Source organism: Oryctolagus cuniculus, chromosome 7 (assembly GCF_964237555.1).
Source record: "Oryctolagus cuniculus chromosome 7, mOryCun1.1, whole genome shotgun sequence".
In the NCBI taxonomy this organism is placed as follows: Eukaryota; Metazoa; Chordata; class Mammalia; order Lagomorpha; family Leporidae; genus Oryctolagus; species Oryctolagus cuniculus.
Window position 1 is genome coordinate 11,505,466 of NC_091438.1, and position 20,704 is coordinate 11,526,169.

The 20,704-nt window shown below is 46.2% G+C and overlaps 1 protein-coding gene across 7 annotated transcripts in view; it reads left to right on the plus strand.

Moving 5' to 3' along the window:
• Nucleotides 1–7,220: 7,220 nt before the first annotated feature.
• The window catches only part of LMBR1 (limb development membrane protein 1), a 163,619-nt gene continuing 150,135 nt past the window's right edge, over nucleotides 7,221–20,704 (plus strand). For 6 of the 7 annotated variants that reach the window (XR_011390276.1, XR_011390275.1, XR_011390277.1 and 3 more), the window contains exon 1: nucleotides 7,221–7,494. Coding sequence is in view for 4 of the 7 variants with exons in the window: in XM_002715020.5 (XP_002715066.1) it covers nucleotides 7,429–7,494 (66 nt within the window). In the remaining 3 variants the exon portion in view is untranslated. Of the gene's footprint in view, nucleotides 7,495–10,441; nucleotides 10,549–20,704 lie in introns of all 7 variants that reach the window. The other variant, XM_070077219.1, reaches the window with a different exon arrangement.

Sequence of the window (20,704 nt, forward strand, 5' to 3'; positions counted from 1 at the left end):
AGTGCTAGGGCCCTGCACCTGCGAGGGAGACTGGGAAGAAGCTCCTGGCTTCAGATTGGTGCAGCTCCAGCCACTGTGGCCACCTAGGGAGTGATCCAGCAGATGGAAGACCTCTCTCTCTCTCTGCCTCTGCCTCTCTGTAACTTTGATTTTCAAATAAATAAATAAATCTTTTTTTTAAAAAAAGATGTGGAGTAAAACAGAAGTTCCTACTTGTGATGGAATCACAAGGTGCCTAATAGTTGGTCGAATATTATTCTGGGTGTGTTTATGAGGGTGCTTTTTGAATGAGATTAATATTTGAATTTGTGGATTGAGTTAAACAGATAGCCCTGTCTGATGTGCATGGGCCTCATCCAATCATTTGGATGACTGTAAGAGTTGACCCTCCCATGAGTTGTTGAGGAACTCATACTGTCTAGCTGCTTCAGCTGGGACATTGTTTTTTTTTTTTGTTTGTTTGTTTGTTTGTTTCTCCTGCCTTTGGCCTGAAACTGAAAGAATAGCTCTTACTGGGTACTGAACCTGCCTGCTTTTGGTCTGGAACTTACACCATCAACTCTCCTGGGTCTCCAGTTTGCCAGTTGCAGAGCTTGGGGTTTGTCAGCCTCTATAATTATGTGAGCCAATTTGGTGCAACAAATTTCTCTCTCTCACTCGCTCTCGCTCTCGTTCTCGTTCTCACTCTCACTCTTTCAACCCTATGTGTATAAATACACCCTTATCGGTTGTTTTTCTGGAGAGCCATAATATGTTAATCTTGGAACTGAAAGGACAGAGAGAGAGAGAAAGAGTTTGCTCTCATTCATACGCTTCGGCACACACTCAAGCACATATTCAAGCACACTGATGAGTACAGAAGAGGTGGGTGACTACGGTAGAATCTCCAGGAGAGGGTCCCAGGAGTTTTACCAGGCGTCACAGGTGGTGATGCAAGGTTTTGCTTTTATTGCGTGGCAAGGAATAATGCTACTATAAGAGCAGGTGTTGGGACCAGCACTGTGGTGCAGTGAGTTAGATGTTGCCTGCAGTGCCAGCATCCCATATGCGCGCCGGTTCTAGTCTGGGCTGCTCCACATCCTTTTTTTTTTTTTTTTTAAAGATTAAGATTTATTTATTTATTTGAAAGTCAGAGTTAGAGAGAGAAGGAGAAGCAGAGAGAGAGAAAGAGAGAGAGAGAGAGAGAAAGGTCTTCCATTTTGCTGGTTCACTCCCCAGTTGGCTGCATTGGCCAGAACTGCGCCAATCTGAAGCCTGGACCCAGGATCCTCTTCTGGGTCTCCCACAGAGATGCAGGGGCCCAAGGACTTGGACCATCTTGTACTGCTTTCCCAGGCCATAGCAGAGAGCTGGATTGGAAGTGGAGCAGCCAGGACCCGAACTGGTGCCCATATTGGATGCTGGCACTACAGGTGGCAGCTTTACCTGCTACGCCACAGCGCCGGCCCCCGCTGCTCCACTTCCAATCTAGCCCTCTGCTGTGGCCTGGGAAAACAGTGGAAGATGGCCCAAGTCCTTAGGCCCCTGCACCCACATGGGAGACCTGGAGAGAGTCCCTGGCACCTGGCTTTGGATCAGTCCAGCTCCAGCCATTGTGGCCATTTGGGGAGTGAACCAGCAGATGGAAGACCTCTCTCTCTCTCTCTCTCTCTCTCTCTCTGCCTTCTGTAGCTCTGCCTTTCAAATAAATAAATAATCTTTAAAAAGAGTATTAAAGATTCAGATGGATTTATACTCATTTTTATTTTATTTTATTAAAGATTTACTTATTTATTTGAAAGGCAGAGTTACAGAGAGGTAGAGGCAGAGAGAGGCCTTCTAGCCAGGAGCCTAGGAGCTTCCTCTAGTCTCCTACGTGAGTGCAGGTGCCCAAGGACATGGGCCATCCTCCACTGCTTTCCCAGGGCATAGCAAAGAGTTGTATAGGAAGTGGAGCAGCCAGGGCTTGAACCGGTGTTTATATGAGATGCCGGTACTGCAGGCAGTGGCTTTTCTCGTTACGCCACAGTGCCGGCCCCTATGCTCTTTTTTTTTTTTTTTTTAAGATATTATTTACTTGAAAGGCAGAGTAATAGAGGAGGGGAGAGAGAGAAAGAGAAAGGAAGAGAGAGGGAGGGAGGGAGGGAGGGAGGGAGGGAGGGAGGGAGGGAGGGAGAGAGAGAGAGAGAGAGAATCTTCTATCTGCTGGTTCGTTCCCCAAATGGCTCCAACATCTAGGGCTGATCCAGGCTGAAGACAGGAGCCCAGAACTTAATATGGGTCTCCCACATCAGTGGAAGGAGCCCAAGTACGCGACTGTTTTCTGTTGCTTTCCCAGGTACATCAGCAGAGAGCTGGATCAGAGGTGGAGCAGCCAGGACTCAAACAGGATACCAGCATTGCAAGCAGCCAGCCCCTTAGGTTCAAATCTTGACTATATAAACCAGGTGCTTCAATTCTTTTTTTTTTTTTTTTTTTTTTTTGACAGGCAGAGTGGACAGTGAAAGAGAGAGGCAGAGAAAAAGAGAAAAGTCTTCCTTTTGCCGTTGGTTCACCCTCCAATGGCCGGCGCGGCCGGCGCGCTGCAGCCAGCGCACTGCGCTGATCCGAAGGCAGGAGCCAGGTGCTTCTCCTGGTCTCCCATGGGGTGTAGGGCCCAAGCACTTGAGCCATCTTCCTCTGCACTCCCTGGCCACAGCAGAGAGCTGGCCTGGAAGAGGGGCAACCGGGACAGAATCCGGCGCCCCGACCAGGACTAGAACCTGGTGTGCTGGCGCCGCTAGGCGGAGGATTAGCCTATTGAGCCACGGCGCCGGCCCCTTCAATTCTATTGGCCCTTATGGCTTCAATATAATACAGAGTGGACATCACTGCTTCATAAGATTATTGTGATGGTTAAGTTGAATAAAATATGTGAAGAACCTGGAATATAGTCATTATTCCACAAAACTTAGGTCTTCATTACCCTATCTCTGTCTCATTCATATATTGAATTTTATCCAGTGAAGACTTATTGAGCTCCTATCATGTGCTAGGCACTGTAATGTGTTTGGTATTAGAAAACCAGCAAATGAGATAAAGTCCTTGACATGTCTAGACTTGGAAGACAGAAAACAAACCCATGTATAGTTTTGGTGGACTTGTTTTGAAGAAAAGGAAACAAGATGAAGTGAGCATAATTGGGTTGAGTTCAGGTGCTCTGTAGCTTCAGTCTCGAATGGCCTAAGGGATAATCTTTCACTGTGAATTAGGTGATAGGGAGGCAGTTGTGATGGGTGCCATCCTGGGCAGAGGCCATGGTGGGTACAAAGGCAGTGTGGAGTGTGAAGGAGATAAGGTTGGAGAGGTGGGCAGGGATGGGTTCTGGGGTCCCTGGTGGTCCCTGGTTAGAGATTAGTGCTTGCATCTAAGTTAGATGGTTAGCTATGTATGTTTGGGGCACATCTGATTTGTGTGCTTATTACTTGGGATTGATTTGTGGGGAGAGGAGACGTTGAAGGGGTGGGGAAGAGGGGATGCTGGGAGACCAGCCCAGAGGCCACTTGAAGATGAGGTGACTTGGACTTGGAGAGTAGCACTGAGGTACAGGGAAGCACTTGGCTTGAAGATTTAGGTGGGACAGTCAATAATAACCTTAACTCGGACAACTCCAAGAGAAATGTGAATCTGCACGGAAAGTCTCCAGATAGACTTTTTTTTTTTTTTTTTTTTTTTTTTGACAGGCAGAGTAGATAGTGAGAGAGAGAGAGACAGAGAGAAAGGTCTTCCTTTGCCACTGGTTCACCCCACAATGTCCGCCACGCTGATCCGAAGGCAGGAGCCAGGTGCTTCTCCTCGTCTCCCATGGGGTGCACTGCACTCCCTGGCCACAGCAGAGAGCTGGCCTGGAAGAGGGGCAACCAGGACAGAATCCGGCGCCCCGACCGGGACTAGAACCCGGTATGCCGGCGCCGCAAGGCGGAGGATTAGCCTAGTGAGCCGCGGCGCTGGCCCAGATAGACTTTAAGACCAGAAACAGAACCTTCCTGCTGGAATGTTTAGGCATGATCACTTTAACTGAGGCTCAGAAAGTCACACAGCCAATTCTTGGCAGAGCTGGAACCTCGTTTATAGAATCCTTGCTTTAGTATTTATTCCATTCTAAGATGCTCCCTGTAGCAAGGGGATACGTAACGCAGAGAACCCACTGTTTAGACGACCAGACAGTGGTTCTTCTTAAAAATTGCTTTATTAAATATTAAATACAGTTTATGCATTATATGTATAATGTGTATGATATAAAGAAAAATAACACAACACAGAGTTGTGAACCACCCTCCACCAGTTTCAGAAAGAAAGCACCATCATTCTCTGTAGCCCTGTAATGCTTCTCACCAATCCCCTCTCTGGCCTCCTGTAGCTTTTGGTTACTTTCAAATACCCGAGAGGAGCTTTTTGGGAAGTAAAAGGTTTATCATGGCTCACAGCTCAGTCTGGTGTCTGGCGGAAGCTGGCAAGGGCAGAGGAATGGTCACACGGTGAGCAGGAAGCAGGCAGACACACAGGAAGCATGTCTGGCTTATCTACCTTAAATGACCTAAAGACCTCCCACTGGGCCCACCTAGCCGTCTCGTTTCCATAATTAGATCAAGTCTCTATCCTCAATCATCAATCATTAAGACTCTGCGGTTGAAATGTCTCCGTGAGTTTGGGGAGCTAAGTTCTGTTCAATCCGTAACAACTCCCATGGTGGGGTTTTATCATTCTCTTGCTTTTCTTTGTAGTTTCATTACATGTTTATATTCCTGAAATAGTACAGTTTTGCATAAATGGAACCTAGTGCACACATCCTGGGTTCTCTAGGCTACACGGGTAGCAGTGCACTTGCTGGCTGTTCATCTTCAGGTTTACTGAGCAATGCAAATCTTCCTCCAGAGACATTGTATCCCTCCCCACTCACACCAGCAGCCCAGGGGAATTTCCACTGCTCCTCTTTCACTCAATATTGTCAGACTAAAATTCCCACATTTGGGGAATGTGAAAACAAACTTCATTTAGGTTTCAATTTGTACATCCTTTGAATTAATGAGATGCAACAATTTTTAAAATGTTTATTGCCAGTCATACTCTTTTGAAATGAAGTGAAACTGTGTCTCTATAAAGCATGTTTTGGTGGCCAGGAGTTATCACATTTCAGGAATTCTGGGTCATTTCCCCCAACTCCGTCTACCCAAAACCTTTCCCTTCTTAGGTGAGGCAAACTCTGTCCTAATAATGGAGGCCGAATGGCTTGGAGCTCTCCTGTTCTCTCTCTGGGCACATACCATGTGAAGAAGTCTCGTTGGCTCTCCCAGAATCTGACTACCACTGACCATTTCTATCATCTGCACCCTGGTCTGAGTCACCAGGCTCTGAGGTGTATGCAGTGAGTCACCCTGCTTTACCCTTACCTTCGGGCCAGTTCCAGAACAAGTCAGATGTCACAGCTGTCAACAGAACATGGTGGCAGCTGCCCTCTCCCAGAGTAATAGCCGAAGACCTTACACTCAGTCTCACAGGATTATGTCCAGGATGTGGGAGACAGGGTGTTAAGTCGGGGTGACAGAAGTGGTTGGGTTACCTACCCACTTCCAGCATGGCTGTGGCTCACCTGTATTTACATGGTGACCACTGGAAGGATCCCAAAGTTGTTAGCCAGGCCCACGGGGTGTGGAAATAGACAACTTCCTGATGAGATTAAGGGCAAAGCTAGATGGCAGAGGGTAAGCTGACAGGAAGTGGTGAGTCTCTCCATTTTTGAAGTCGACTACCCTGCGTTGAGAGTTACAAGTATCAAAGACAGGAAAACTACTCAGGCAGAAGGTGATAAACGCCTATAGACTACTGACTAAGAGAATCGACAGGCCGAGGTGGCTGGGGTATTAAGTTGATCTCAAATACTTTATGCATCTACTTTCTGGATTATGTGTCTAAATACCACACACCTTAAAACCTGATCTGCTTCCTTCTAATTTGGAAAGATTAACCCAGAAATTATCCAGGTCAGTTCAGGCAGATACGTAACCCAGCTCTAGAATGTGGGTGTCCAGCCTGGGATACCTGTTTGTCTTTCTCTGGTTTGTTAGTGTTGAGACATTAAAAAAAAAGGTAAATATTGAATTTAACCAGGTGGAAGGTTTTAAAAGTATTTTTATTATCAGCTTATGGCAGCAAGGGCACATTCAAAACTCCTGGTCCCCAAGTCTCAGATCACTCACACACCACAGTTCTCATCATAGACAAACTGCAAAATCTAAATTAATATACATTTAATTATCTTTGAAGAACAGTATGGCAACTTTATAAACGTTAAATTTATATTCATAAAAGCCGAAATGACATTTGAAAGCAATTTGTCGATTTCCTCACTTCTGAAGAATTCTGAGACGCCAAAAAAAAAAAAAAAAAATCACAACCAACAGCAATTTAAATAACTCCCCTATAGACAAATAAATAAATCCAAACGTAAAACTATAAATATTCCTTTAAATTCAAAATTTGTTAGCAAAACACAGGTAATGTGGAAATGGAGTGAATTATGGTGTTTGGCATAGCTGGCAGTGCTGTTTAATATCTACAAACGGCCATAAAAGCGACCCCGGTAACAGCTACCCTACAGATGGGGAGGGGCCTCCCGTTCAAGGTTATCTACGTCTCCCAGGTGGGGCAGCTCTAGCCCCTATCAGACCCAGAGAAGCCGGGTTTCCGCCCGTCGCGCGTCCCGAAACGACGGCTTTCCGATGCTCCCCCTACTTGCAGCAAGTGTCCGCGGGAGACCCCCACCCCGCTTCCCTCTGTCGTGGTCCCCCGAGGCTGAGCGCGGAGTGCAACGACCACCGAGCACGGGCGGAGCGGCACCAGGAAGTTGCAATACATAATTAAATGCTGGCGGCCACAGGAAGACCGAGACCCGGCCGGGCCGGGCGGGGAGAGGCCGCAGCGCCCTCGCGGGGTGAGGGGACAGCCCGCGCCCCCGCATCCAGCAGCATCCTCGCGTGCACCCCCCGCCGCCCCCGCGCGCCTCCGTCCTCCGTGGCGCGGCCAGGATCCAGATGCCGCCCCCTAGTCGCCAGGTCTCGCCCCGCCTCCGCCCCGCCGGCGATCCTGCGGCCTCAGGTGCCGCTGACGCCGAGGCGCGCATCTCTGACGCGCCGGCGCCTTCCGTCTGACGCGCCAGGCCCCGCCCCGGCCCCGCCCCGGCCCCGCCCCCGGCCGTGGTGCCCGCCCTCCCTCAGCCGGAGCCGCGGAGCCTGAGGCGGCGGTCTGCGTCGCGGTCCCCTTCTCCCTGGGCTGCTCTCTCGGGGCCTCTCGGGTCCCAGACCCCCACCCCCAAACCCCCCGGTGCCCGCGTCCGAACCCTGCGGCCGGCGGCGGGCGATGGTGCGGCGGAGCGCGAGGACGCGGGCGGCGCGGCTGCGGGCATGAAGGAGGATGGAAGGGCAGGACGAGGTGTCGGCGCGGGAGCAGCACTTCCACAGCCAAGTGCGGGAGTCCACGGTGCGTGTCCCGGGGGTCACCCGTGACGGCCCGCCCCGCCCCTGCGACCCGCTCCTCTGCCCCCACCGCCCTCCTCCGCCTCCTCTCCGGGCTCTGCCGCCGCCGCCTCTCCCACCTCCAGCCCCCTCCGGAGCCCCCGCGGCGGCCTCGCCACCGCCACCTGCGCCGCTTCCTGCCCCCACGCACGGGGGCTGCAGTGGGCGATCCGCGCGGCTTAGTCGTGCCCCTCCTCTCCCCTCCCCACGGCCGGGGGTCGGGGGGCAGCGTCCACCCTGGCGGCGGCAAGCACACGCCACCCACCCCGGCCTTTCCTCTCGGTCGTGCTGGGGGCATCGGACCGTCGGGCTGGGGACGGTGGCCCGGCCGGTGCGCGTGCCCACGCTCGCCGGCCGGCCCCGGTGGGCAGGTGTACGCGCAGGTGTGGCCCCTTGTCCGCGCGCTCCGCGGTGCCGGCCGGCTCCCCTTCTCTCTGGGCTGTTAGGGGCCCGGTTCACACCTGCTGCCCTCGCGGCACCCAGCCTCCATTCGCCCTTCTCCCTCCAGCTCCCGACACCTTCGCGTTTGGGTTGAAAAGACCGGTTATTTATGGGAGGATGCGAGCGAAAGCCCGTTTTGCCCTGGAGTCAACTTCTTAAGGAAGTCATCTTTTTTGGGTCCACGTTTCATCTTCTGGTCGGCGTCAGGAAGCGGACTTGACTTTAAAGGGTCTGCTTGGATGTTGGCCTTTTCATGGTGCACTAGAATACAGTATATTTGGTTTGTTTATTTGTGCTTTCCTAAGTGTGTAAAAACATCACTTTTACACTGGCGCTTCCTCTATTTTCACTAGCTACTTGGATTCATTCACACTCGTGGTCCGAGGTGAAGTCTGGTTTAGAATTGCCCAAATTGTGCAGTTATTGACGGTGGAAATTGAGAATCACTTTGCTGAGACTCCCCTTGGAGATGTAGATCAGAGCTTGTGGAATTTGAGCGAGTGGATTCGATACAGCATGGTGCATTTTACCTAGCACATTTATGTACTCCTTTTTTTTTTTTTTTTTTAAGATTAATTTATTGAGCCGGCGCCGTGGCTCACGGCGCCGGCATCCCATATGGGCGCCGGTTCTAGTCCCGGTTGCTCCTCTTCCAGGCCAGCTCTCTGCTGTGGCCCGGGAAGGCAGTGGAGGATGGCCCAAGTGCTTGGACCCCTGCATTCGCATGGGAGACTGGGAAGAAGCACCTGGCTCCTGGCTTCGGATTGGCGCAGCGCCAGCCATAGTGGCCTTTTGGGGAGAGAACCAATGGAAGGAAGACCTTTCTATCTCTCTCTCACTGTCTATCTCTGTCAAAAAAAAAAAGTTTATTTATTTACTTTAAATCAGAGTTACACATAGAGAGAAGGCGAGGCAGAGAGAGAGAGAGGTCTTCTATCTGCTGATTCACTCCCCAACTGGCTGCAACGGCCAGAGCTGGGCTGATCTGAAGCCAGGAGTTTCTTCTGGATTTCCCATGCCGGTGCAGGGGCCCAAAGACTTGGGCCATCTTCTGCTGCTTTCCCAGGCCATAGCAGAGAGCTGGATCAGAAAAGGAGAACTTGGGGCTCGCACTGGCGCCCACAGGGGATGCTGGCACTGCAGCAGGTCGCAGCTTTACCCACTGTGCCACAGCGTCGGCCCCCTATGTACCCTTTTTTTTTCTGTTAAAGATTTATTTATTTATTTGAAAGTCAGAGTTACATAGGAGAGAGAGAGAGAGAGAGAGAGAGAGGAGAAAAGAGAGAGAGAGAGGCCTTCCATCCGATGGTTCACTCCCCAGATGGCCGCAATGGTCAGAGCTGCCTGGATCCAAAGCCAGGAGCCAACAGCTTCTTCCAGGTCTCCCACGCAGGTGCAGGGGCCCAAGGACTTGGGCCATCTTCTACTGCTTTCCCAGGCCATAGCAGAGAACTGCATTGGAGTGCAGCATCTGGGTCTGGAACCGGCACCAATATGGGATGCCGGTGCTTCAGACCAGGGTGGTAACCTGCTGCACCACAGCACCAGCTCTAACCTATGTACTCTTGAATTTACATTAAAAAAATGAATTTGAATTAGGCATTTGGCACAGTGGTTAAGACAACACTGGGACAACTGAGTCCTATTTTGGAGTGTCTGGTTCTGCTTCTGTTTGCAGCTTCCTGATAATGTGTACCTTAGGACGCAGCCAGTGATGGCTGAGGTACCTGAGTCCCTGTCAATCACATGGGAGACTCAGATGAAGATCCCTGCTCCTGGCTTCAGCCTGGCCCAGTCTTAGCTATTGCAGGCATTTGGCCAGTAAACCAGCAAATAATATTTCTCTCTGTTTTGTGTCTCTCTGACCTTTAATCAATTAACTTAAAAAATTAATTTTACCGGCGTCTTTGAGTTACCAGGTACTCTGGGCTCTGCTAAGAGTAACCATGGCCTTGACTTCTAACAACTGTTTGCTTAGCTTTGAATTTTGTATTAATGGAATCTTATAGCATGCATTCATTTGCATCTGGTTTCACTCAGCAATGTGAACTTTCACATATTGTGTGAGGTTATAATTCATTCTCTGTGCTGTAGTCAAATGACTATAGTACAGTTTATTTTTCCACTTTACTGATCATGGTCACTTAAGTAGTTTCTAAGTTTTGGATATGAATATTTTGAATATATCTTTTAATGAATATGTGTGAACATTTCTATTGGATTTAAACCCAAGAATGGAATTGCTCATTTAGAGGGTATGCATTTATTTATCTTTTTTTAAAGATGAATTTATTTATTTGAAAGGCAGAGAGAGAGAGATCAATCGATCTTCCATGCATTGGTTCACTCCCTAAATAGGCGCAATGGCTGTGGCTGGACCAGGCTGAAGCCAGGCACCTAGAACTCCATCTGGGTCTCCCATGTGGGAGCAGGGGCCCAAGTACTTGGGCGATCTTCCACTGCTTTTCTAGGTGTCTTAGCAGGAAGCTGGATTGTAAGTGGAGCAGCCAGGACTTGAACTGGTGACCATATGGAATGCCAGCACTGCAGGTGGCAGCTTAACCTGTGGTACCACAAGGTAGCCCTTTAATAATTATTTTTATATAGTTTTCAAAGTGGTTGTACCAGTTTGCATTTCTGCCAGTTTGAAGGTCTGAGGTCCCTTAAAAAAGTACATAGAAAATGAATGTTATGAGACAACCTCATGAATTTCAAAATAGTTTTTGCGCCATAATGACTTTTAATTCCATTTTCCATGAACTGTTTGTTTATTTTACAGCTTTTATTTATTTATTTGAGAGTCAGAGTTACAGACAGAGAAGGAAAGACAGAAAGGTCTTCTATCCACTGGTTCACTCCCCAGATGACTGCAATGGCTGGAGCTGGGCTGATCTGAAGCCAGGAGCCTTTTCTGGGTTTCCCAGGCGGGTGCAGGGGCCCAAGCATTTGGCCATCTTCTACTGCTTTCCTAGATCATAAAAGAGAGTTGGACTGGAAGAAGAGCAGCTGGGACTCGAACTGGCACCCATATAGGATGCCAGAGCTGCACACAGAGGCTTAGCCTACTATGCCACAGCCTCCCCCCAACCTTTTTTTTTTTTTGAAGATTTACTTATTTATTTGAAAGCCAGAGTTTACGGAAAGAGGGAGAGACACAGGGAGAATCTTCCATCCCCTGGCCTGCTCCCCTTATGGCCACAATGGCTGGAGTTGGTGCTGTCTGAAGCCAGGAGCCAGGTGCTTCCTCTGAGTCTTCCATGTGGGTGCTTCTGCTCCTCCTCAGGCTGTTACCAGGGAGCTGGATTGGAAGTGGAGCAGCCAGGACTCAAACTGGCGCTCACGGGTGCTGGTGTTGCAGGCGGCGGCCCCTCCATGAACTTTTTGAAATACCCTTGTATGAGAGGTATGGTTGCAGCCCATCTTTACTAATGCTTGCTATTTTTCTATCCTTTTCCATTTTAGCCGTTCTAACAAATGTGACACAGTATTTGTTATACAGAAGATTTAATTTGTGTTTTTTTGATGACTGATGCATTTGAAAACTTTTTTATATGTTTTTTGGCAATTTGGAAATCTTTTTGTTAAGTGTTTTCCAAGTTTTTTTTTTTTCCCATTTAAGATGAACTTATCTTTCTAATATTGATTTGTAAGAGTTCTATTATATATGAAAATTTTTTTCCCACTCTGTGGGGGCCTTTTCACACTCTTAGTGATGCCTTCTGGTGAACAGAAATTTTTAATTTTAACAAGGTTCATTTTATCACAGTTTTTTCTATTATAGTTAGTACTTTCTGTGTCCTGATTAAGAAATCTTTGTTTAATCCAAGAGGAGAAGTTCTCTCATGCTTGTCTGTTTTAAATGCTTTATTGAATTTACTCTTCCCATTGAAATCTTCAGTCCATGTGGAATTTGTATGGAATAAGGTAGGGGCCATATTTTTTTCTCATGTGAGTGCCTGTACATCCAGCAGTGTTTTATGACCTTAGCCACTTTCCCTCAACCTAGAACCCCTGGTGGTTAAGTGTACTCCCTCTGCTGCAGAACCAGTTCAGGCAGCGACTGAGATCAGTGAGTCTCCAGTCTTTGATATTTCTTCCTCAAATTATTCATATTTGTTGTGAGTATAAATGCTTGCTTTTTCTCTAGGACTTTTTGCCATGCTTTAGAATTATTTGACTCTTTTTGGTTTTGTCATGCAATGCTATAATTTTTGTTTAACTTACTGTGATAAAATGTACATAATATAGTTTGTTATTTTAAGGTATATAGTGGAGTGGCATTAAGTACAGTCACATTGTGCAGCTATCACCACTCTCCTAACAGGAACTTTTTCATTATCCCAAACTGAAATTATGTTTAATAAGAACTTCGCATTCCTCACTCCTTCCAGCTGCTGGTAACTGCTCTCGTACTTTCTGTTTAATTGAATTTGGTTGTTTCAGGTACATCATATAAATTGAATCATGTGATATTTGTCTTTTTTGTGTTTGGCTTTTTCACTTTGTGGAGATTCGAGTATTTCATATATGCAGATTAGGAACATGGCGATACTTCCCACCCTACTCTCCTTCCCTCCCATGCTCCAATCCTTCTTCCTCCTCCCTCGCCCAATCCCACTTTATTCCCATTTCACTCCAACAGATCACATTTTGGTTACTCTGTTAGTTACCCCAGATCAAGGAAAACATATAGTAACTGTCTTTTGGGGACAGGCCTATTTCACTAAGTATAATGGTTTCTAGTAGTTGCATCCATTTTGTTGCAAAAGGCAGCATTACATTTTTTTATAGCCAAGTGGTACTCCATAGTGTATATATACCATAATTTATTTATCCAGTCATCAGCTGATGGACATCTGAGTTGATTCCATATCTTAGCTATTGTGATTTGAGTGACAGTGAATATGGGGGTACAGATAACTCTTTCAGCTGTTGATTTCATTTCCAGGAGTGGAATAGCTGAATCATGTGGTAGATCTGTTTTCAGATTTCTGAGGAATCTTCATACTATCTTCCATATGGTTGTATTAATTTACATTCCCACCAACAGTACATTAAGGTATTCTTTTCCCACATCCTCATCAGCATTTGTTATTTTTTGATTTTTGGATGCTTGATATTATAATTGGGATTAGAAACCTCACTGTGGTGGCATTTCTCTGATGGCTAGTGATCCTGAGCATCTTTTTATGTGTTTGTTGGTTACTTGTGTTTCTTTTTTTCTTCTTTTCTTTTTTTTTGAAAGGCAGAGTTAGTGTGTGAGACAGAGAGAAAGGTCTTCCTTCCATTGGTTCATCCCCCCAAATGGCTGCTACGGCCAGTGTGCTGCACCCATCCGAAGCCAGGAGCCAAGTGCTTCCTCCTGGTTTCCCATGTGGGTGCAGGGCCCAAGCACTTGGGCCATCCTCCACTGCCTTCCTGGGCCACAGCAGAGAGCTGGACTGGAAGAAGAGCAACTGGGACAGAATCTGGCGTCCCAACCGGGACTAGAACCTGGGGTGCTGGCGCTGTAGGTGGGAGATTAGCCTAGTGAGCTGTGGTGCCAGCCGGTTATTTGTATTTCATTCTTTGAAAAATGCCTGTTCATATCCTTAGTCCAGTTTTTTTTAAAGGCTTATTTATTTAGTTGAAAGAGTTAACACAGAGAGAGAAAGAGAGGCAGAGAGAGAGAGAGAGAGAGAGAAAGATCTTCCATCCACTGGTTCACTCCTCAATTAGCCACAATGGCCAGAACTGTGCTGATCTGAAGCCAGAGCCAGGATCCTCTTCCACGCAGGTGCAGGGGCACCAAGGACTTGGGCCATCTTCTACTGCTTTCCCAGGCCATAGCAGAGAGCTGGATTGGAAGTGGAGCAGCCGGGACTCAATCTTGTGCCCATATGGAATGCTGGCACTGCAGGCGGCAGCTTTACTTGTTACACCACAGCACCAACCTCCTTAGCCCATTTCTTAACTAGGTTGCTTGTTTTGTTGTTGAGTTTCTTGGGCTCTTTATATATCCTGGATGTTAACCCTTTATCAGATGTATTATTTCAAAATTTTTCTCCCATTCTGGCAGTTGCCTCTTTGTTGAGTGTTTCCTTTGCTGTGCAGAAGCTTTTTGATGTAATCCCATTTGTCTATTTTTGCCTCTATTGCCTTGTGATTCTGGGGTCTTTTCCTAGAAGTCTTTGCCTATAAAAATGCCTTGCAGAGTTTTCCCTATGTTTTCCTCTAGTAATTTGACGATTTCAGGTCTTAGATTTAGATCCCTGATCCATTGTGAGTTAATTTTTGTTTAGGATGTAAGGTAGGGATCTTGTTTTATACTTCTGCGTGCAGAGATTCAATTTTCCTAACACCATTTGTTGAAGAGACTGTCCATTCTCCAGGGAGTGATTTTTAGCTCAATTTTCAAAGATTATTGGTTGTAAATGAGTGGATTAATTTCTGGGGCCTCTAGTCTATTCCATTGATCCACATGTCTATTCTTGTGGTAGTAGCAAGCTGTTTTGATTATAACTGCTCTGTAATATGTCTTATTTTAAAGTTTTATTTATCTATTTATTTGAAAGTCAGAGTTACACAGAGAGAAGGAGAGGCAGAGAGAGAGAGAGAGAGAGAGGTAGGTCTTCCATCCACTGGTTCAATCCCCAATTGGCCGCAAAGGCCGGAGCTGTGCCGATCTGAAGCCAGGAGCCAGGATCTTCTTCCGGGTCTCCCACATGGGTGCAGGGGCCAAGGGCATGGGCCACAACAGAGAGCTGGATGGAAGAGAAGCAGCCAGGACTCGAACCAGCACCCATATGGGATGCCGGGCACTGCAGGTAGAAGCTTTACCCGCTACGCCACAGCGCCAGCCCCTTTAATATGTCTTGAAATCAGGTATTTTGATGCCTACAGATTTATTTTTATTGTTTAGGATAGCTTTAGCTATCTGGGGTCTCTTATAATTCCATATGAATTTTAGGGTATTTTTTTCCAGATCTATGTCTTTGATATTTTGATTGGGGTTACCTTGAATCTGTAAATTGCTTTGGATAGTATTGGCATTTTGATAATATTAACTCTTCCAAACCATGAAAATGGAAAATTTTTCCATTTTTTTGTGTCTTGTATTTCTTTCCTTAATGTTTTATAATTTTCATTGGTAGCGATCTTTGACATCTTTGTTTAAACTTAGCCCCAGGTGTTTACATTTTTTGCAGCTATTGTGAATGGGAGTGATCTTACAAGTTCTTTCTCAGCCATGGTATTGTTTGTGTATACAAAGACTATTGATTTTTTTGTGTTGATTTTGTATTCTTCAACTTTGTCAAACTTTCTTATAAGTTCCAATAATCTTTTAGTGTAGTCTTTTTGTTCCACTATGTAGGATCGTATCATCTGGAAATAGGTAATTTGACTTCTTCCTTTCCCATTTGTATCCTCTTGGCTAGGTGTGTGGACACCAGCTGGGCCAGCTTTTGCATATGTCCAAAATGGTGCCCGTCCCTCGTGGCTAGTTACAAGACACTAGTCCTGGGGTCAGGGAGAGAGAAATGTGCCCCCCCCTTTTTTTTCTCCCTCTAGGTTGGTAGGTGTACTGTCCCCCACAGGGTTCCAAGCCAGACTTATGCCAGACTCTTCTGCAGCTTTATCACCAGTGGCTTGGACTGTTGCAGTCTAGTCTCACCTTACTCTCTGAAGCTTGTCTTGAGGCTCTCGGTGCTGGGTCCTGAGTTGTGTGCATCCACACCCTCATGTAGGTCCAGTGTCCCTCGGATTTGCATGGAGTTTCCTCTGCTGTGTTTTCTACAACGCTTCCCTGAGATTGCACTTTCTCCATACCTTTTTTTTTTTTTTAAAGCTATCTTCTTCTAGTCTAGTGCAGTAAACTACTTCCCTGTTCACCATCTTGGTGTCTCTCTGAGCCATTTTTGCATACCTGGGATAACTTCCCCTTGGTTGTGATGTATAATTATTTTTATACTTTGTGGGACTGAATTTTACTGGTATTTTATGGAGAAACTATGTACCTGTGCTTATGAGAAATATTTGTATTCTTCCTTACAATAGCTTTGATTTTGATATTAGGTGATGTTCACCCTGTAGCCTGAGTTAGGAAGTCTGCTTTCTGATCCTCTTATCTGTAGGAGATTTTAGAGAGTAGTATCACTTCTTCATTAAATGTTTGGTGGCATTCACAGGTGCAAACATTTGGGACTGGTGCTTAGATGATGACTGATGAATCATTTTCTTTAGGAAATATATACCTGTTTCTATTTGTGAGAGTTTTAGTAGATTGTGTCTTTTTAAAAATGTTTTATTTGTTTATTTGAAAGGTAGAGTTACAGACAGAGGGAGGGAGAGACAGAGACAAAGGACTTCCATCTGCTGGCTCACTCCCCAAATGGCTGCAGTGGCTGGAGCTGAGCTGACCTGAAGCCAGGAGCCAGGAGCTTCTTCCGGATTCCCCATGCTGGTGCAGGGACCCAAGCGCTTGGGCCATCTTCTGCTGCTTTCCCAAGACACAGCAGAGAGCTGGATTGTAAGAGGATCAGCTAGGACAGGAACTGGCGCCCATACAGGATGCCAGAGCTACAGGTGGGGGCTTAGCCTACTATACTACAGTGCCAGCCCAAGTAGATTGTGTCTTTGAATAAATTTGTTCAGATCATTTAAATTTTTGAATTTGTAGGTATAGAATTGTCTGTAGTATTCCTTTAGTATCTTTTTAAAAAACATTTATTTACTTATTTGGAAGTCAGAGTTACACAGAGAGAAGGAGAGGCAGAGAGAGAGAGAGGTCTTTTTTTTTTTTTGACAGGCAGAGTGGACAGTGAGAGAGAAACAGAGAGAAAGGTCTTCCTTTGCCGTTGGTTCACCCTCCAATGGCCGCCATGGTTGGCGCGCTGCGGCCGGCGCACCACACTGATCCGATGGCAGGAGCCAGGTACTTATCCTGGTCTCCCATGGGGTGCAGGGCCCAAGTACTTGGGCCATCCTCCACTGCACTCCGTGGCCACAGCAGAGAGCTGGCCTGGAAGAGGGGCAACCGGGACAGAATCCGGTGCCCCGACCGGGACTAGAACCCAGTGTGCTGGCGCCTCAAGGCAGAGGATTAGCCTAGTGAGCCGCAGCTCCAGCTAGAGGTCTTTCATCTACTCGTTCTCTCCCCAGATGGCTGCAATGGCCAGAGCTGTGCCGATCCAAAGCCAGGAGCTTCTTTCAGGTCTCCCACGCGGGTGCAGGGACCTAAGGACTTGAGCCATTTAATGCTTTCCCAGGCCATAGCAGAGATCTGGATTGGAAGTGGAGCAGCTGAGACTTGAACCAGTGCCCGTATGGGATGCCGGCACTTCAGGCGGCAGCTTTACCCGCTATGCCGCAGCACCGTCCCCAACCTTTGGTATCTTTTAGATATCCATTGAAGTAGCAATAATGACCCTCTTTTCATTTTTTATATTAGTAATTTGTGTTTTCTCTTTTTCATTGAGGTTTAGACGTTATCAATTTTAGTAAAATTGATAATTTTTACTAAGTTTTAAAAAGTATTTACTTAATTGTTTTGAAGTCAGAGTTATGGAGAGGGAGGGAGAGACAGAAGAGAGAGATCTTCCATCTGCTGATACATACCCCAGATAGCCACAGTGGCTAATGTGAGCCAGGCTGAAGTCAGGAACCAGAAGCTTCACTGCTGTCCCATGTGGGCAGCAGGAACCCCATCACTGGGGCCATCTTCTGTTGCTTTTCCCAGTCCGTTAGCAAGGAGTTGGATTGGAAGTGGAGTAGCTGGACACCACCCTGCGCCCATGTGGGAAGCCAGCGTTGCAGGTGGCAGCTTTACTCACTGTATTAAACGCTGCCCCCAATTTTACTAGTCTTTTTTTTTTTTTTTTAATAAGCTTTTGGTTCTTTGGATTTTAAAAAAATTGTTTCCTATTTTTCAGTTTCAGTGATTTCTGCTCTTTCCCCCCTTTTTCTTCTGATTATTTTGGAATTACTTTGGTCTTCTTTTTCTAGTTTCCTAAGGTAAAAGCTTATTCTAAGTTTCTTTATTTCTAATATATCCATTCAGTGTTACAAGTGCCCCGCACAGGTACTGCTTTTGCTGCATCCCACAAATTTTAGTAAGTTGTCTTTTCAGTTCAAGAAATTTCTAAATTCATCTCGAGAGTTCTTCTTTGACTCATATCTTATTTAAATACATGTGTTGTATAATCTCTCAATATTTGGGGACTTTCCAGATATGTTTCTCTTCTTGATTTCTACTTTAAGTCCCTTGTGATCTGAGAGGTTTGTATGGTTTCTCTTCTAATGTATTAAAATGTGGTCTGTGTTGGTGAGCATTCCATATGAACTTGGAAAGAATGTACATTGTGGTGATGTTAGATGGACTATTCTGTAAATGTCAGTTAGATCCAGTTGATTGATCATGCACTGTTCATTTCATCTGTATGAGGGGTCTATTGATCATGCACTGTTCAGTTCATCTGTATGAGGGGTCTATTGATCATGCACTGTTCAGTTCATCTGTATGAGGGGTCTTCAAAGAGTGTATGGAAGTCCATTATGAAAAACTGCGTGCTTTTAAGAAAATTTTATTGTACCCAAATCAAGTTGCATTAACTTGTTATAATATATCTGAACAGGATCTAATCTGAGGCACTAAGAACAATGAGACCTCAGTTTTTTTAAAAAGCCCCTGTCAGAACAGTATGAGTTGTGCTGGAACTGAAGCAAGAACAAATACCACATTGATGATGAAATTTGGGTGGAAGAATCCTAACATCATTGATGCTTTCCAAAAATTTTCTGGGGCCAGTGCTCCAAAGAAATCAGCAAATCAGCAGTTTGCAAATGGACAACTTATTTTAAGAAGGGATGAGATGATGTTGAAGAAGATGCTGGCACTGACAGAGATCCACATCAGATTGCAAGGAAACAAATTAATCTTGTTTGTGCTCTAATTGAGGAGGACTGATAATTCACACCCGTAACAATAACCGACAGTACAGACATCTCAATTGGTTCAGCCTACACAGTTCTGAGAAATTAAAATGGCACGATCTTTCTGCTGATGGATTCCAAACTGTTTCACACAGATTAGCTGCAGACAAGAGCAGAGCTTTGAATGGAAATTTTAGATGAGTGGGATCAGGTTCCTGAAGCAGGGTCCAGTGTTGTGGCAAAGCAACTTAAGCCACTGCCTGTGATGCTGACATCCCACGTGAGTGCTGGTTCAAGTCCTGGCCAAACCGTTTCTGGTCCAGCTCCCTGATGTGCCTGGGAGTGAACCACTGCACTCCAGTGCTGGCTCGCTGTCCTCCACCTGTGTTTTCTTCCAGCAGTTTCCGTAGTTCTGGGTCTTATATTGAGCATTTTGGGTTGATAGATATGACTGGTGACAGGGGTTTAGTTCGTTCTTCTGCATGTGGATATCCATTTTTCCCAGCTCCATTTGTTGGAAGTGGTTGTCCTCTCCCCATTGTGTGTTTTTGGTTCCTTTGTTAAGAATCACTGCCTGGGGCTGATGTTGTGGCGCAATGAATAAAGCTGTCGTTTTTAACACCAGAATCCCATATCAGAGTGCTGGTAAGAGGATTGGTCACTGTGCTTCTGATCTACCTCCCTTCTAATGCACCTGGTAAGGCAGCAGAAGATGGCCCAAGTGCGTGGGTCCCTGCATCCCATGTAGGAGACCAGGATGGAGTTCCAGGATTCTGGCTTCAGCCTGGCCAAGAACTGGCTGTCGTATGGCCATTTAGGGACTGAACCAGTTGATGAAAGATTTCCCACCTCCTTGTTCTGCCTTTCAAATAAGTTAAATAAATAAATAAATCTTTAAAAATATCAGTTGGCTGTAAATGTGTAGGCTGTCTATTCCATTCCATTGGCCTTTGTGTCTGTATGCTACTACTATGCTGTTTTGATTACTGTTAAGTTCGTAGTACATTTTGAAGTCTGTTAGTATGATGCCTCCTGCTTTGTTGTTTTTGGTTTAAGTTTGCTTTGGTATTCACATTCTTTTGGGGTTCCACTTGAATTTCAAGATTATATTTTCTAACTGTGAAAAATGACTGGTATTTTTATGGGGATTACATTGGATCTGTAGATCACTTTGGGTAGTGTAGACATTTTATAATATGTGAATATGGCATAACTCTTTTTTTTTTATTTTGACAGGCAGAGTTAGACAGTGAGAGAGACAGAGAGAAAGGTCTTCCTTCCATTGGTTCACGCCCCAAATGGCCGCTATGGCTGGCACTGCGCCGATCTGAAGCCAGGAGCCAGGTCCTTCTTCCTGGTCTCCCATGGGGTGCAGGGCCCAAGCACTTGGGCCATCCTCCACTGCCCTCCCTGGCCACAGCAGAGAGCTGGACTGGAAGAGGAGCAACCGGGACAAAATCCAGCGCCCCAACCGGGACTAGAACCCTGGGGTACTGGCACTGCAGGCGGAAGATTAGCCTAGTGAGCCGTGGCGCCGGCCTATAACTCTACTTATATCCTTTTTCTTTCATCAATGTTTTGTAGTTTTCATTGGAGCAATCTTTCACCCCCTTGATCAAATTTATTCCTAAGTTTTTTTGAAGAGCAGTTGTAACTGGGATTTTTTTCTCTTAACTTTTTTTCAGGGAGCTTGCTGTTACCTTAGGAAGTTACTGATTTTTGTGTGTTGATTTTGTATCCTACAACTTTATACTGAATTATTGTATTAGTTCCAACAAGTTTTTATTTGTTTTGGAGGAGTCTTTAGGGTTTTCTTTATACAA